The sequence below is a fragment of the Gorilla gorilla genome, chromosome X, assembly GCF_029281585.2.
Source record: "Gorilla gorilla gorilla isolate KB3781 chromosome X, NHGRI_mGorGor1-v2.1_pri, whole genome shotgun sequence".
Lineage (NCBI taxonomy): Eukaryota > Metazoa > Chordata > Mammalia > Primates > Hominidae > Gorilla > Gorilla gorilla.
The window spans coordinates 123,664,832-123,680,918 of record NC_073247.2 but is presented as its reverse complement, the minus strand read 5'-3'; the positions used below and the strand labels follow the sequence as shown (position 1 = coordinate 123,680,918).

The 16,087-nt window shown below is 37.9% G+C and overlaps 2 protein-coding genes across 4 annotated transcripts in view; one reads left to right on the top strand and one right to left on the bottom strand.

Moving 5' to 3' along the window:
• The window catches only part of TRPC5 (transient receptor potential cation channel subfamily C member 5), a 309,805-nt gene that overhangs the window by 175,272 nt on the left and 118,446 nt on the right, over nt 1-16,087 (top strand). The window lies entirely within an intron of this gene.
• Nucleotides 2,278-16,087, bottom strand: part of TRPC5OS (TRPC5 opposite strand) — a 28,007-nt gene continuing 14,197 nt past the window's right edge. For all 3 annotated transcript variants that reach the window (XM_004064727.4, XM_055376984.2, XM_004064729.4), the window contains exons 2-4: nt 10,203-10,348; nt 9,781-9,869; nt 2,278-4,726 (exon numbers count right to left, since the gene is read on the bottom strand). In XM_004064727.4, coding sequence (XP_004064775.1) covers nt 4,083-4,418 — 336 coding nt within the window. In that variant the 5' untranslated portion in view covers nt 4,419-4,726; nt 9,781-9,869; nt 10,203-10,348 and the 3' untranslated portion in view covers nt 2,278-4,082. The remainder of the gene's footprint in view (nt 4,727-9,780; nt 9,870-10,202; nt 10,349-16,087) is intronic.

Sequence of the window (16,087 nt, the reverse complement as noted above, 5' to 3'; positions counted from 1 at the left end):
TGAGTAGCTGAGATTACAGGTGCCTACCACCGTGCCGGCTGATTTTTTTGTATTTTAGTAGAGATGGGGTTTCACCATGTTGCCCAGGCTGGTCTTGAACTCCAGAGCTTAGGCAATCCGCCTGTCTTGGCCTCCCAAAGTGCTAGGATTATAGGCGTGAGCCACCGCGCCCAGCCTGTTAATGACATCTTTGATTAGAGGAATCTGAAACACTAAAGTTGTGTTTCATAACTGTGGCCCCCTTGTCCACCTTATATGAATATTTGTGGTAAACTTAAAATTATCTTTGAGATGCCTTCAGTATTTTTCTTTCTTTCTTTTTTTTTTTTTTTTTTTTGGAGACAGAGACTCGCTCTGTCGCCCAGGCTGGAGTGCAGTGGCACGATCTTGGCTCACTGCACCTACGCCTCCCAGGTTCACGCCATTCTCCTGCCTCAGCCTCCTGAGTAGCTGGGACTACAGGCGCCTGCCACCACGCCCAGCTAATTTTTTTGTATTTTTAGTAGAGACGGGGTTTCATCGTGTTAGCCAGGATGGTCTCCATCTCCTGACCTCGTGATCCACTCACCTTGGCCTCCCAAAGTGCTGGGATTACAGGCATGAGCCACCGCGTCCGGCCGCCTTCAGCATTTTTCTAGGGTCTTTAAGATGAAATTGTGACCAGGTATAAGAGTTCAGTGATTTTCCTTACCTTGTAAAATGCAGTTCCAACCTTCATAAGTATAATGGCAGTCACCTCCAAGGATTATTTATTACCCTGAAGAGATGTGATATTGGAAACTGACAGTTTTATTTATCAATACAAGTAATTCACAAATAACTAACTTCAGGAACTAGAAGTCATTTTTTCTTTCTTTAGGGATTTTTGTTGGTTGGTTGGTTGGTTGGTTGGTTGGTTAGTTGGTTTGTGAACTTTCTGAGGGTTAAATAGACAGAAGAAAACCAGTTTTAAATATGGGCTGGAGGGAGTAGGATCTCTGAAAAAATATAAGCAGTATTCCCAAGAGGTATCACTAAGTACATCTAGTCTATTAAGGTAAGACTGTCAATACAAAAACACAATAGTCAGCTTTCATGTAAAAAAAAATCATAAAAATCAAGTTGGATCACAATGGGTTAATAACGTTCAGAGTTACATAACCCCCTCAGGAACAAAATCTTAGCCTTAAATGGAATATAATTCATTATTTCCTGAAGGGCTTTTTCATATTGTTTTTTCCTCATTATTATTCCTACTAGAACTCAAGTAGACTCCCCAAAAGAATTCAATTTGGTTAAAAAAAAAACAAAATCAGCTCCAAAGAATGAAACAATAGCTGATTCCAAACTCTAATTTTGGCATGAAGTAGAATAAGAAAGCTCTTATCTCTTAGAAAACAGGTGTAAAACTATTGGATAATTATTTCATGTCAAATAGACTTTCAGGTATTGTCATACAAACTTTTTGCAGATGGGTGAATTTTCTTTTTAATTTTTAAGTTCTGGGGTACATTTGCAGGATGTGCAGGTTTGTTACATAGGTAAACATGTGCCTTGGTGGTTTGCTGCACTGATCAACCCATCACCTAGGTATTAAGTCCAGCATCCATTAGCTGGGAATCCATTCTTGATGCTCTCTCTCCCCACCCCAGCCCCCAACAGGACCCAGTGTGTGTTGCTCCCCTCCCTGTGTCCATGTGTTCTCATTGTTCAGCTCCCACTTATACGAGGGAACATGTGGCTTCTGGTTTTCTGTTCCTGCGTTAGTTTGCTGAGGGTAATAGCTTCCAACTCCATCCATGTCCCTGTAAAGGACATGATCTTGTTCCTTTTTATGGCTGCATAGTATTCCATGGTGTATATGTACCACATTTCCTTTATCCAGTCTATCACTGATGGGCATTTGGGTTGATTCCATGTCTTTGCTATTGTGAATAGTGCTGCAATGAACATACGCATGCACATTTTTCAGATATTCCTGAAAAGTCGTGATTTCATATATTCTGTCTCAATGCCAGATATGTCATGCCAAAGGCTTTGAAAACTATTATTTCATTTGTTCCTTATTGTCACTGAAGGTAAGCAGAAAATTTATTAATAACCCTCATTTTGCAAATGAGAAAGGACTATGTTTAGAGATTTGTTTAAGATCATCTGACAAAGCCAGAAGTATAACTTCAGAATCTTGGTACAACATTCTCTCTTATTATGCTCTGCTACCTTACGTTGAGTGAAGTTCTTGTGGGCCCATTTGGTAGCCTCCAAATTCACCACTAGGTAATTTAAGATGACCACACGTTTTTTTGATTTGTGAATGAAAGTTTATTAGTTAAAATCTCTTGAAAGAAAACAATAAAATGGTTTAGATCAATAGCTAATACAGATTGTAAACAATCATAAGATAATAACTAGCAGTAATCATCACACATAAGAATTTATATAGGCACAACTCCCCACATATTTTAGCACAAACAAATAGGGATGAAAACTTGTACTACCTAATCTAATGCCATCTACCAGCCTATCTTCCTTGATTTTCACACCTTTAAGCTTGTCTCAGAATGATGAGCCCCTCTCTTTTCTGCCATGCTATATAATAATTGGCTTTAACACTGGTCTTAAGAAGATACAGAAAAGGGCTAATTTGCATAAAGGATCAGCCACTCACTCCATTCTCCTGGAGGAGATGCAGGATTTCAATCAGCGATATCCAATCAGTGGACTAAACTAGTTAATAATTATCCATCTAATTGAGCTTTCAGATACATGACTTATGTCAATCGCCTACCAGCTGTTTATAGCAACATCTTAGGGTTGGCTAATTTGCAGAAGACAAAAACAGGGCTTTGTTCATAAACCTGTTTAGAAACTAACTCCATATCATGGCTTTCCATCATAAACCGTCACATAACTGTTGACAATTTATTAATTTGCTTCTCTCTCCTGAAAACACCGTCCCCACTAGTTCTTGTTCCTAAGTATTTTCTTATTTCCTAAATATTTCTTTTCACTATTAACTCTAATTCTGCTCCATAGAGCAAACATACTTAATACAACAATCCATTCCTTGGAGCGGGGGTTATATCTTAACAATCCTTAAGCACATAAAATTACAGAATCAAAGCAAACACTGGAATATATCTTATCTAGTTCCTGAGGTACCATTACAGTACAATCTGTTCAGGTGACCCAGGAAAACAAGGGTCCAGCCAGCTCCACATATTATGGGGTTGTAGCATCTTCCTGCTTTGATGCCTAAGGACTATATCTAGTCCATAGATATTTAGTCCAATATGGTGAGTGTTTGTCTTTCCATTGGTGAATAGTCCTTGTAGGGCTTTGCTTAGCCCTTCTATTACTTCTCTCTTTGATTATTTGGTATAGTGTGCCTTTTCCATTTGGGGAATAATAGTGCAAAGTAGCTACAATGTGGTCAGAATTTGCAAGAACAGTCCTGCACTGGAACTCTTGGTCCCAGCTTTTTCAGTTTTGTCCTTGGCAACAGTCATTTGAAAACCTTTCTGCACTTTTATTATCTGGTAGATAGTACTCTTTTAAAATTACCTCCCTTAGTCTGCTATAGCATTTTTTGTCGGACACATGCTTTCTTAAAGGATAAGTAAGGAGTTATATCCTTTCAAATAAAAGTATCGCAACACTGTCTTGTTAATGTGAATGTATTCATTTACTGTAATGCTACCCTGGGGGATATTCCCCTTTTCATTTGCATTCATTGGAGAGCAGTGAAATTAGTCCCAAGATGTGATAGAGTTCATCAGTTCTCCACTCCATAATTAGGCAAGGAATTTCTTTTCTTTACTATTGTTTGCTCCCGTCATCAGAAATTCTAGCATGAGAGTAAGTACAGGTAAAGGGAGACCTACATGGCAAAAGCCAGAACTTTCTGAATAACAACAAAGATGAAAAAAGACCAGCTTTTGATAGAAGTAAATCAAATCTCACTTGTTATATGGGTTATTAGTAATGAAAATGTGCAGAACTATGAGAAAACACATATTGCTAATATACAGAAAATAAGAATATATTAAAACAGAGAAATGATCAGTTTTCACATCCCTGGGGGCGGGGGCAGAAATTGGGTCTTAGTCACCTGTTAAGTCATCATTTATACCAGAGACTGTATCTTCATATAAGTTATCCATGTCTAACATAGCCTGATCTATATCAAACATTAGGTCTTCATCCTCTCTTGGTGTAAGTATTGAGTCTAAGTCTGAGAGATCAGGGAGATCCGGTAGCGAAGGCTCCTCGGGAAGAGGTGCATCTGCTTCAGTCTCTTCTGCTCTACCGTTTTCTTCTACATAAGGAACTTCTTGTACTTGTAGAATGAATTGTAAAAGCTCATCAGCTATTCTTATTAACTGGGCTACACAAGCAACAAGTCCATCAATGAGTACATGAATTGACACAGAATCCATGCTGCAGTACTCTTCTAAATAGATAAAATCACTAAAAGCTCTAGCAAATGGACTCTTGGTGACAATGGATAGTATAAGGGGCTAACAATGGTTCTGTGGTTGGTTTAGGCCAGAAATTAGGATGTTGATATGATTATGATGGTGATCAAGTAAAGAATGAGAACAGTGGAACAATATAACTTTTTGATGATGTTGGTAAACCGCGCACAGAATTTATGTATGGTACTCTTGTTTGTACTAATGGTGAACTGCTGTTATAATGACCATCAGGCGGACTGTCACAGCCAAGAGAAAACAGCAAAGCAGACCTAATAATAAAAAAGAGAGATATAAAGATTAGTGTCTTTGAGCCTTTATCCATCCTACAGGCTATGGCTACTGGTTACCCCTATCAAGAATTGCTGTTAAGGTTGAAACGATATGTCTAACTATAGCCCCTCCTTTGTTGCTGGCCTTGTGAGGCTCTACTACTTCTCTTTCCTTTGAAAACTTCATGGTCTTTATCTCTTGTTAAGAGATTTGGGAGAAAAGTGAGTATAGGTAGTTTGTCTGTCTTTCTTGAACATCTCTTTTGAGGAAGGATACACTCACGCAGGGTCTGTCAATTATTAGCACCTTTGCCTCATTGCCATTTATATCTGGGTGCTGCTGAATTCTTTCTGTGTTTCTAGGAATCCATTCATTAAAGTTTCCAGATGCCCTGCAGCCTGGGGAGTTTATGGTAAATGAAAGTCCTATATTCTCCATATTTTGCCAAACTTTGGAGAATTTCAGTTATAAAACTAGTTCCTTGATAATTTCCTATTACTGCCCCACTTCCATATCTAGCAGCTAGTTCTTCCAACTTTATCTAAAGCCATGGTTGTACTATTTTCATCTGCGTGTCTGGTGGGCTTTGCAAACCCACTTTCTGAGTAAGTATATATTTGTGTAAGGCAATATTATTTGTTTGAAAATCTAGATATTGGCTCAATATAATCTACCTGCTACATTTGTCTGGTTTACCACTCCCCACCACACTTAAAATGAATCTGCTGAGGATGCAAGAAGTTTTTAATATTTTGATATATCTCATATTTCTTACTCACTTGTTTATTTGATTCACAGGTTTTCTAACTCTTTCTTCTCTGCTAACCTGGCACATACATGCCCATATGCCCTGAGGTTTCACAAGCCCATCCTACAACCTTAAATTGAACTGAAAAGGGAGCTGAGTTGAAACTTAAAGTCCCCGAAGCTTCAGGGTCTACATTAGTTTTGGGGGCCTAGATTATCTCCCCTCTCATTCCAAATAGATTATTCTGCTTTTCTGTTCTAATGAGCTGACACGTCTTTATAAGAATTTCTAAATTCTTTCACCAATTTATTTTCATATCTCCCTTCACCAGATTGTTTTTCCTGCAATAGTCCAGGTCTATATGGCTGATCAGTGTAGCTATATACCTTTGACCAGTTTTTTTCTTGGGTATATCTACATGTTAAATTTCTGCTATTAATTCTGTAAATTGGGCTAACTTCCTTTCTCCAGTCCCAGTCAGGCTTTTCCTAGTTGAAAGTCTTAGGAAGTAGTCATCTATATAACTCCTTTAGGATTCTACCAAGTCTATTATTGCCCAGTTTTCAGCAGTTCTGACCAGAGTGGGGCCCAGCAAGCCACAGGCTTCACTTTCAGCTAACTATAATCCTTGGATATTTATTGGAGTACAGAAAATCATCAGCCAGATGGTCTGTGATTTGCACATACAGCTTGCTGGTCTTCACAGGGCCTTTTTTGACCCACTCAGTTGTATAGTATCTCCACTTAGCCTAAGTCCTATCAGATCACTACATTTTTTTTTGTCCAAAATCCTACCAGTAGACATGGGGTTTGTCCTGATGATAAGGGTCACAACGATAATGACCAGAAGGCACGATTTTGTTGGAGGCAATTTTCCATATGGAATATAGGAGAACGGGTACTAGAGGCAGAGCAGTTTGTTTTATTAATTCAAAGGATCTGTTTGTTTGATTTAAGAGAAAAACGTCTCATGTAAGGAAATATGGAGAGAAATCAAGGAAAGGAATTTGGCATTTATTTAGAACATGCATCAGCTCATCAGAAGGAAACACAGAAGAAAGATGTGTGTTAAATATTGTGAGAGCACCATCACATTTTTCAAAGGAAGCAATAACTACTAGATGGTATATACAGCCCAAAGGCACAAGAAGATGACAGGAACACACTCACACAAAACCTATTTAACTTCTGACTTCCCATTCACCCAGTTTTTTTTCTCAGCTTCTCTATCTTCCTCTGGGACTCTTTTATTCCTCCTCTTGATCAATATGCTTCCATTTTTTCACTTATGTGTTTCATTCTATTTCACACCCTCTCTATCTCCATCTACTCTTAACCTTTTCCATCATCTTTTCTTGTCTCTCTCTCCTAAAACTGGAAAAAAATTGGAATAAATTATATTTGATTCATCAAATTTTTATTGTATTTATTGAGTTGTACATTACACAACCTAAACATAAAAAGCAGAGAGGTAGAACATTCCATATTTTGCTCTCTTATAAGAGAAATGTAGTTACTTATTACTTTATGTGGCCCATGAGTTTTTTTGTGGGGCGGGGGACTCAGTCACTTTTGATGGGAAAAAAAATTAGTGACCTTGCCTTAACTTTCTTGACCCTTGTATTAGCTTTTTTTTTATTTTTTATTCTCAAACAATCTCAGAACTTAGCAACTAGTGGGTGAGGAGAGGGCAAGGAGAAACTTGAAGAAACTGCTAAGTATTCCAATAATAAGAAAGAGTAAGAGTGTAGCATCAGCTTATGCCAGTTATGGTAATTTCCAAAGCAACCAACTCTGGACACCTTAACTAGCCTAAAGGGGTCTTTTGCATAGTTTATGCCTAGCCTTAACTCACTTTAAGGGACTTTTTATTAGCTATATCCTCTGCCTGGGATCCCTTTCTCCTTGGTGGGGGAGGAGTGGGGAATGACTTCGTGTCATTCTGATATCTACTTTAATATTATCTCCTCAGATTTCTTACCCCTCAACCTGGGTAAAGCCCCTAATCATTCCTTTCCCATTACACACAAATTTCATTTTTGCATGATGGTATCTATAACTAGCTCACATTTTCTTGCTTAATTATTTGTTTTTCTGTCTCTCACCTTACCCCCACATACATATAGACTAAAATGTAATTGTCATGAGACTAAGAAATCTGTTTTGTTTTCTGCTATATCCCCAAAGAACAGAAGAGTGCTTGCCAGCATAGTATATAATCAGTAAGTGTCTTTGAAAAAAAGAAATAATGGAAGGAGGGAGGGAGGAATAACTTTCAGCTCATTCATTCAGTAAATATTATCAAGCTTCAACCATGCATGTGGGAAACAGGGGATACAAAAATGGACAAACTCATCAGATCATACAGTTAATAAAATGAACAGGCAACCCAGAGACTGAGAGAAAATATTCACAAAATATATATCTGACAATGAACTTTCAACCAGAATATATAAAGTTCATTGTCAGATATATGTGTGTGTGTGTGTGTGTGTGCACACACGTGTGTGTCTATATATATATATATATATATATATATATATATATATAAGAACCCCTACAACTCAATAATAAAAAGACAAACAACCCAACTTAAAAATGGCCAAAAGATCTGAACAGACAATTCAAATGAAGAGCTAATAAGCACATGAAAACATCCTCAACATTATTAGTAATCAAAGAAATGCAAATTGACATCACACTAAGATACCGCAATATACTCAGTAGATTGGCTAAAATTAAAGACTGACAACATCAAATATTGACAAAGATGTAGAGGAACCAGAATTCTCACACACATTTATACTACTGGTAGGAGTATAAAATCAGATTATGTTTTTGGAAAAACATCTATCAGTTTCCTATAAAACTAATCATGCACCTATCTATATCCCAGCAATTCTACTCATAGGTATTTACCCAAATTAAGTGAAAGTTCACAAAGTGACTTTTACAAGAATAGCTATAGAAGTTGTATGCATAATCACCAAAAAGTAGAAAGAGCTCAGGTACCTATCAAGAAGATTATGAATAAGCAAACTGTGGTATATTCACACAATGTGATACTAATAAGCAATAAAAAGAAAGGCACTACTGAGAGGGACAACAACATGGAGGAATAATCAACGTTATACTTAATGAAAGAAGCCAGACACAAAAGATTACATGCTGTATGATTCCATCCATATACAATTTTAGAAAATGCAAAATAATCTATATAGAAAGAAATCAGAATAGTGGTTGCATTTATGGGAGTAGGAACTGATTGGGAAGGGGCATAAAGGAACTTTCTAGAGTGATGGTAATGATCATGTTTAGATACGGTCGTGGGTTACACAGGAGAATGCGTGTGTCAAAACTCATTGAATGGTACTCTAAAGATTTGTACATTTCACTATATGTAAATTTTACTCCCCTCAAAAAAGTAACCAAGCACAATCCCCAGCCTCTGAAAGCATATGTCAGATGCAATGATGTACCCATAAAAATTTTTCTAATAAATTGCACATTAATGGGAGACCTATTGTGTATCAAGGACTGTAAAACCCACTTTTCTTATATTACAGGTTGAGTATCCCTTATCCAAAATGCTTGGTACCAGAAGTGTTTTGGATTTCAGATTTTGAAGTATTTAAATATACATAATGAGATATCTTAGGAATGGGACCCAAGTCTAAACATGAAATTCATTTATGTTTCATAAACACCTTATACACATAACCTGAATGTATTTTTATAGAATATGTTTAATAATCTTGTGCACTAAACAAAGTTTGTGTACGCCAAACCATCAGAAAGCAAAGGTGTCATGTTGGTGCTCAAAACGTTTTGGATTTTGAAGCATTTAGTATTTCAAATGTTGAGATTAGAGATACTCAACCTGTAGTACATTTAATCCTCACAATAAAATCAGCCTATGAAGTTATAGGTGGAAAAACTGAGGATTAGAGAGATTCAGTAATTTGCCCATGATCACATAAGTAAAGATGCAGAGCTGGATGTCAGCCCAGGTTGGACTTCTAAAGTCCTGTGCTAGAGGGCACAAATTTAGGTGACTACAGGAGCAAATTTGCCTTATTCAGGGCCAGAGCTGACATCTCATTCTCCTAAGCAGGAATAGAACTGAGAATGTTAATGTCATTTGCTATCCCTAGAAACTGGCTGAATTCCAAGTTGAATGTGACTTAGGCAGATCAGTCCCCTAGGAAATCCCCACTATCTGTGACTGGGAGGTTCAGGGATATATCCATTATCTATCCTTCCACTGACCTACTGAATTGGCCCAAATGTTCATAAACTACTTACCTGTGATAGAGCTGAGAGGGATGCGGGTATCAAGGCTCGGCCTATTAAACAATTTGCAGACTTTGTTTCCAAACAGGATGTGAACGCTCCTGCAACAACAAAAAAAAACAACACCCCCCCCCCCACCAAAAAAAAAAAAAGATAAATTGCGAAATCGATAGGTTTAAGGATAAGCAAGGACGAGATTAACCAACATTTCAGAGAGCAAAGAGCCCTTTCTAAGTGAACTGACAATCAGGGGCTTTTTTCCTTTCCTGTGGCATTTGCTAATTCTGGGCACTGTTGAAGATGAAGCTTGGCTGTAAGGCAGAAGGACTCTCCTGAGGAAAGGAGAAATGAGCATAACTTTGGGCCGTTGGGAGACACTAAAATAATGGGCTGGAAACTTGAGAAGCCCAAAATGCAGGGCTAGTTTTTCTTACCTGAAGTCACCTGAGTTCTGGGCTGGTGTCTGGGTAGGAAAAGCACAGGAAAATCTCCTGCAGTCTCCTGGTACTTCAGAGACAAATTCTCCCTCTAGAGGGGAACTGCCCCAAACAGGCCACCGGTCTCCACCTTAAAATGTTACCTAGATTTTGAAGTTAGAGGGACAAAGGGAAAACTAATGAGTCAAAAAGATCAAAACCACTCCCAAAGGGCAATTTGGACAAAGTGATTCTAAAATGCATAAGGATAAATAAAGGCTAGTAATAGTGAAACATCTTCAGGAAGAACAAATTGAAGGACATATGCTACCAGATATCAAGGCTAGTTACAGAGCTAGAGAAATTAAGACAGCATAGTACTGGCTCAAGGACAGACAAATAAATCAATGGAACCATGACCCTTACCTCATACCAGATACCAAAATAATACTAATAATGATTTGAAATGAATCATAGGCCTAAATATGGAAGTCAAAACAACAAAGCTTCTAGATCACACCACCAGAGAAACTCTTCATGACCTTAGGTAGGCAAATATTTCCCAGAGGACAAAAAACATTAACCATGAAAGAAAAGATTAATTAATTATACCTTAAGAGGATGAAAAGCCAACCACAGACTGGGATAAAATATTCACAATATATATCTAACAAAGGACTTCTATCCACTACATTCATACATTTTTTAAACTACAAATCAATACGAAAAATATAATCAATCTAATTTTTAAAAAATATAAAAGAATTGAACTGGCACTTCATAGAGGAGAATATCCGAATGGCTCACAAGCATATAAATAGGTGTTCATCACTATTGCTCATCAGGGAAGTGCAAATTAAAACCACAGTGAGATATGCAAAACCCACCAGAAGAGCTAAAATGAAAAAGACTGACAATACCAAGCACTGAAAACATGGAACAACTGGAACTCTCATAGATTGCTGGTGAAATTGTTAACTGGTAAAACTACCTTGGAAAACTATTTGGCAGTATCTACTAAAACCAATCATACCTCTATCACATGACCCTGGAATGCTACTCCTAAGTATATAACCAAAGAGCGTACAAATATCCACCAAGATACAGGCACAAGAATGTTGAAATCAACCAGATGCATAAAATTAGCTACCATATCACTACATTTACATGAAATCCAAGAACAGGCACACAAATCTACGGGAACAAAGTGGTTACCTCTGGGTAGGGGGTTATTGACTGGGAAGGGATATGAGGAAGCCTTCTGGGATGCTGGTAATGTTCTATATCTTAATATAATCATATATGTTAAAAAATAAAAGCATTGATATGCACCCTTAAAATTTGCGCAATTTACTATATGCATGCCGTACCTCAAAAAAATAGTTTTATTTTTTAAATTTTAGGCCTACATCCTATAAAAACTAATGAGGACAGCAAGACAGTGATAAGAGTCTTACCAGGATTCAGCAAGCCAGTCATCAAAGTTAATGAAAATGGAATGAAATATGAATGTGCAGGGCAGTGTCCCTTTGGCCTGTGTGGCTCTCTACTTCATGGCAGTGCTAAGGCAAGAGACCCTGATAGCTAGGCCGAGTTTTTAATTGATACAAGATGAGATAACCTATACCCTACAAGTAGCTCATAAAGACCCCTGAGGCAGAGGCCATACTATCCATCTGGTAACTGAGATCTTTGACCCCATTAAATTTTTATTAACCTCTCTTAGGACTTTTTTTGTCTGCACAACTAATCAAAAGTCACCATTTTTCTTTTAGCTGAAAGTCCTACCCGGCAATTTTGCAATGCTCCTAACTGGAAAACTGGCAATAAGTGTCTAACAGTAGGATGGAAAAGGAGCAAAGAAATCCAAATCCTCTGGGTCTATCTTTATAGTTGATAAGCTTCTTTGTATTAGGTAAGGTAAATTAGTTCATATCCAAGGAGAACAGAGGCAGTTATGTGGGAAAGATTAAAATGCACCTTTGGTGAGGGTGGGTGGCAGATTCCTATTTACAAACAGGAAAATTTTTTTCCATAGTGTTCCCTTCTCCGGTGCTGCAGTACCATTTGGATACATGCATTCAATATAGCTTGTTTTAAAAAACACCTACAGACATATAACTTCTCGTTACCCTCTTCACCCCTTGAGGAAACATCAAGAGAACTTTATCCACAAAGGGCAAATGTTCACAATTTTGACACAACAGAAGCATCTCTATGGGAATCCAATGAATAAAAAACAGTATTTACACTTTAAACTCTTTTTGAAAAAGCTACAAACTTTTGCCTTTAAAAAAATAACTGTGTGCAATACAGCATTTGCCTGTTATAGGATCTGACATTTAAAAATCCCCATGAAGCATCTTTAATTTATCAAGAAAGAAAGGAAAGAATTGTGCAGCTGAGGAGCTAAACATGGCCCCTTCTTGAAAATATATGAAAAATTCAAAACTAAAACTAAAAAAAGGGGGAGTAGGAAATGTCCTTATGGTCAATTTAAACCAAATTCTACTGAATTTCTTTCCTCCTCCGAATTTGTTCATTGCTGCAGAGAAAAATCACAGACTGGCTTACCCTTCAGAAAAACAACTTAGTAGAAAAATACAACTACTTTTGAAAATACATCTTGGTTATTTTCCTAGACAGATACAGTGTTTCCTCAAAACACTGTTCAAACATGAGGATAGACACTCAATCTTAACCTGGTAGGACCCTACACAGGCTTGTCCTTGAGGCTTGGCTGCTATGAGAGGCTCCCAGGCCCTTAGAGAGTCTGGAAAGAGATGTAATACTTCTAGAAAGATTTTTTTGGTTTTCAAATATTACAGTGCAGATGACAGGGTCTAAAATAAGGGAAATAAAAACAGAACTTGGAGGTAACAGGAAAAGGGGTTCTATTTCCAAGTCTTTCTTCAGCTTTCTGAGAGGGAAAAAAAGTTGTGGTTGTTTGTTTGTATATGCTTTTTGGGAGAGATATAAAATGATACTAGTGGTTATAAGGATAGGATCTGGTATCCAAAAAAAAAAAAAACCCTATATTTGAATTTCAACTTCACCACTTACTAACTAGAAGGTTGCTAAGTTACTCTGTGTCAGTTTCCTCATCTGTAAGATGAAGATAATGACAGTTGTGAGAATTACATTAGTTAGTTAGCACAACGAATTTAAAATGGTGTCTGGTATATAATTAGCACCTAATAAATGCTAGCTGATATAATTGCACTGGAGAAATTCCAGGATCTAGGAAATAGTATGTGGTACATCATGACTAGTGAATAGCTGCCTATGGAAGGCAGGAGAAGAGATGGCTGCAGGCATTACAAAAACTGGAAGGACATGCCAGAGACACAATTCATCTCATAGTTAGAACCAATATTAGATGATGACTTTGAGCTTGGGTAAAAATGTGAGGGAACAGGACTGTCTTGAAGCTGTAGTTCACAAATGACCCTTTCAGGAGACCTAAGAACAATCAAAGACTGTAGGGAATCCTTGAGGATTAGCAAATCCTCCTAGTCTAACTTCCTCTGAAGCACTTCCTTATTCTGGCTTTGAGCTCTGGTGGGACTGTAGCTCACATGCACCACTCCTGGCCTGGCGAAAGCTAACTATATTGTGGGCTACACATTGGCTATGCCTCCAACACACTGCCAGTTGCACAGAGAATGCCCTCCACCTCGTATTGTGACAATGATTCTTTCAAAGCATTAAATCATTAGAAACATCCACTTGGAAAGTAATTGGCAAGGTCATTGAGACAAGATAATAAAGGTCCATTATCCTATATCTAGCATGACTTCACCCAAACCAACCCAAAGTTTCAAGTATTCCTTTGTGAATCATTTGGATAAGAAGGAGAGCATTATGCAAACATCTTTGTATACTTTTTACTTCATACCATCCTAGCATGGATTTAGTCCCTAACTTCAGGAATATATCTCAGAAATTTGATAAGAGAAAGACTAAGCACCAGTTGTGGCCTCCTCTATGTTTCTGTGGCAAATGCCAGCTTGCCAAGAAAGAACAGGTTAGTTTATTTTACCACATGGAAAGATGATCACAGATTACAGATTGCTTCCCTCTGCCTGCAAATGTGCTTAATGCCTGTCCACCAAAGGAAAGGCCCTTCTGTTTTTAATGATTTCAAAATAACATTCCATAGCATCCCTTGGTAACTCATTCAAATATTTTATAGTTTCCTTCTTCTGGTAATTATATCCTCAAATATGTTCACATACATTAACTTATAATAATCCTGTGTAGCGGCCAAGTGCGGTGGCTCACTCCTGTAATCCTAGCACCTTGGGAGGCCAAGGCAGGCGGATCACAAGATCAGGAGTTCAAGACCAGCCTGGCCAACATAGTGAAATCCCGTCTCTACAAAACTACAAAACTATAAAAATTTAGCTGGGCGTTGTGGTGGGCGCCTGTAATCTCAGCTACTCTGGAGGCTGAGGCAGGAGAATCGCTTGAACCCGGGAGGCGGAGGTTGCAGCGAGCTGAGATCGCACCATTGCACTCCAGCCTGGGCGACAGTGTGAGACTCCATCTCAAAAATAAAAAAATAAAAAAATAATAATCCTGTGTAGCAAGGATTATACCTATTTTACAACTGAGGAAATGAAGAACCAAAGAGGGTAACTGACTCGTCAAGATTGCACAGCTGGTTAGTAGCAGAGCAAGAATAAGAACATGATTTCTTGGCTACTATTAAAAAGTCAAAAAATAACAGATGCTAGTGAGATTGCAGAGAAAAAGAAATGCTTATATATTGTTAGTATGAGTGTAAATCAGTTCAGCCATTGTGGAAGACAGTGTGGCAATTCCTCAAAGACCTAAAGACAGAAATACCATTTGACCCAGGCATCCCATTACTAGGTATATACCCAAAGGAGTATAAATCCTTCTATCATAAAGATACATGCACACATTATGTTCATTGCAGCACTATTCACAATAGCAAAGACATGGAATCAACCTAAATGTCCATCAATGGTAGATTGGATAAAGAAAATGTGGTACACATACACCATGGAGTACTATGCAGCCATAAAAAACAAGATCATGTCCTTTGCAGGGACATGGATTGAGCTGGAGGTCATTATCCTTAGCAAACTAACAGGAACAGAAAACTGAATACCTCATGTTCTTACTTATAAGTGGGAGCTAAATGATGAAAACACATGGACACATAAAGGAGAACAACACACACTGGGGCCTATCAGAGGGTGGAGGGTGGGAGGAGGGAAAGGATCAGGAGAAACAACTAATGGGTACTAGGCTTAATACCTAAGTGATAAAATAATCTGTAAAACAAACCCACCATGACATGGGTTTACCTATGTAACAAACCTGCACTTGTACCCTTGAACTTAAAATAAAAGTTAAAATTTTTTATTTAATTTTAAAAAGAACCTGATTCTTCGGATTCTTGGCCTTCTTCAGACTCTTGGTCTTACTAATGATGCTCTGGGAACCTCCACATCACCAGCAGAATAAGAACCAGTGTTAAGATATCAGCAAGAACACAATATGTTTGTCTCTTCGTGTACAGGAGGATTGGTTCCAGGACCTTCTACAGATACTAAAACCCGTGGATGTTTAAGTCCCTGATATGAAATGGTTTAGTATTTGCATATAACCTATGCACATCCTCCCTCATATACCTTAAAGCCTGGGTATCCAATTTTTTGGCTTCCCAGGGCCACACTGGAAGAATTGTCTTGGGCCACAAATAAAATACACTAACACTAATGATAGCTGATGAGCTAAAGAAAACTGCGAAAAAAATCTAATAACATTTTAAGAAAGTTTATGAATTTGTGTTGGGCCGTATTCAAAGCTGTCCTGGGCCACAGGTTGGACAAGCTTGCTTTAAACCATCCCTGGATAACTTATGATAC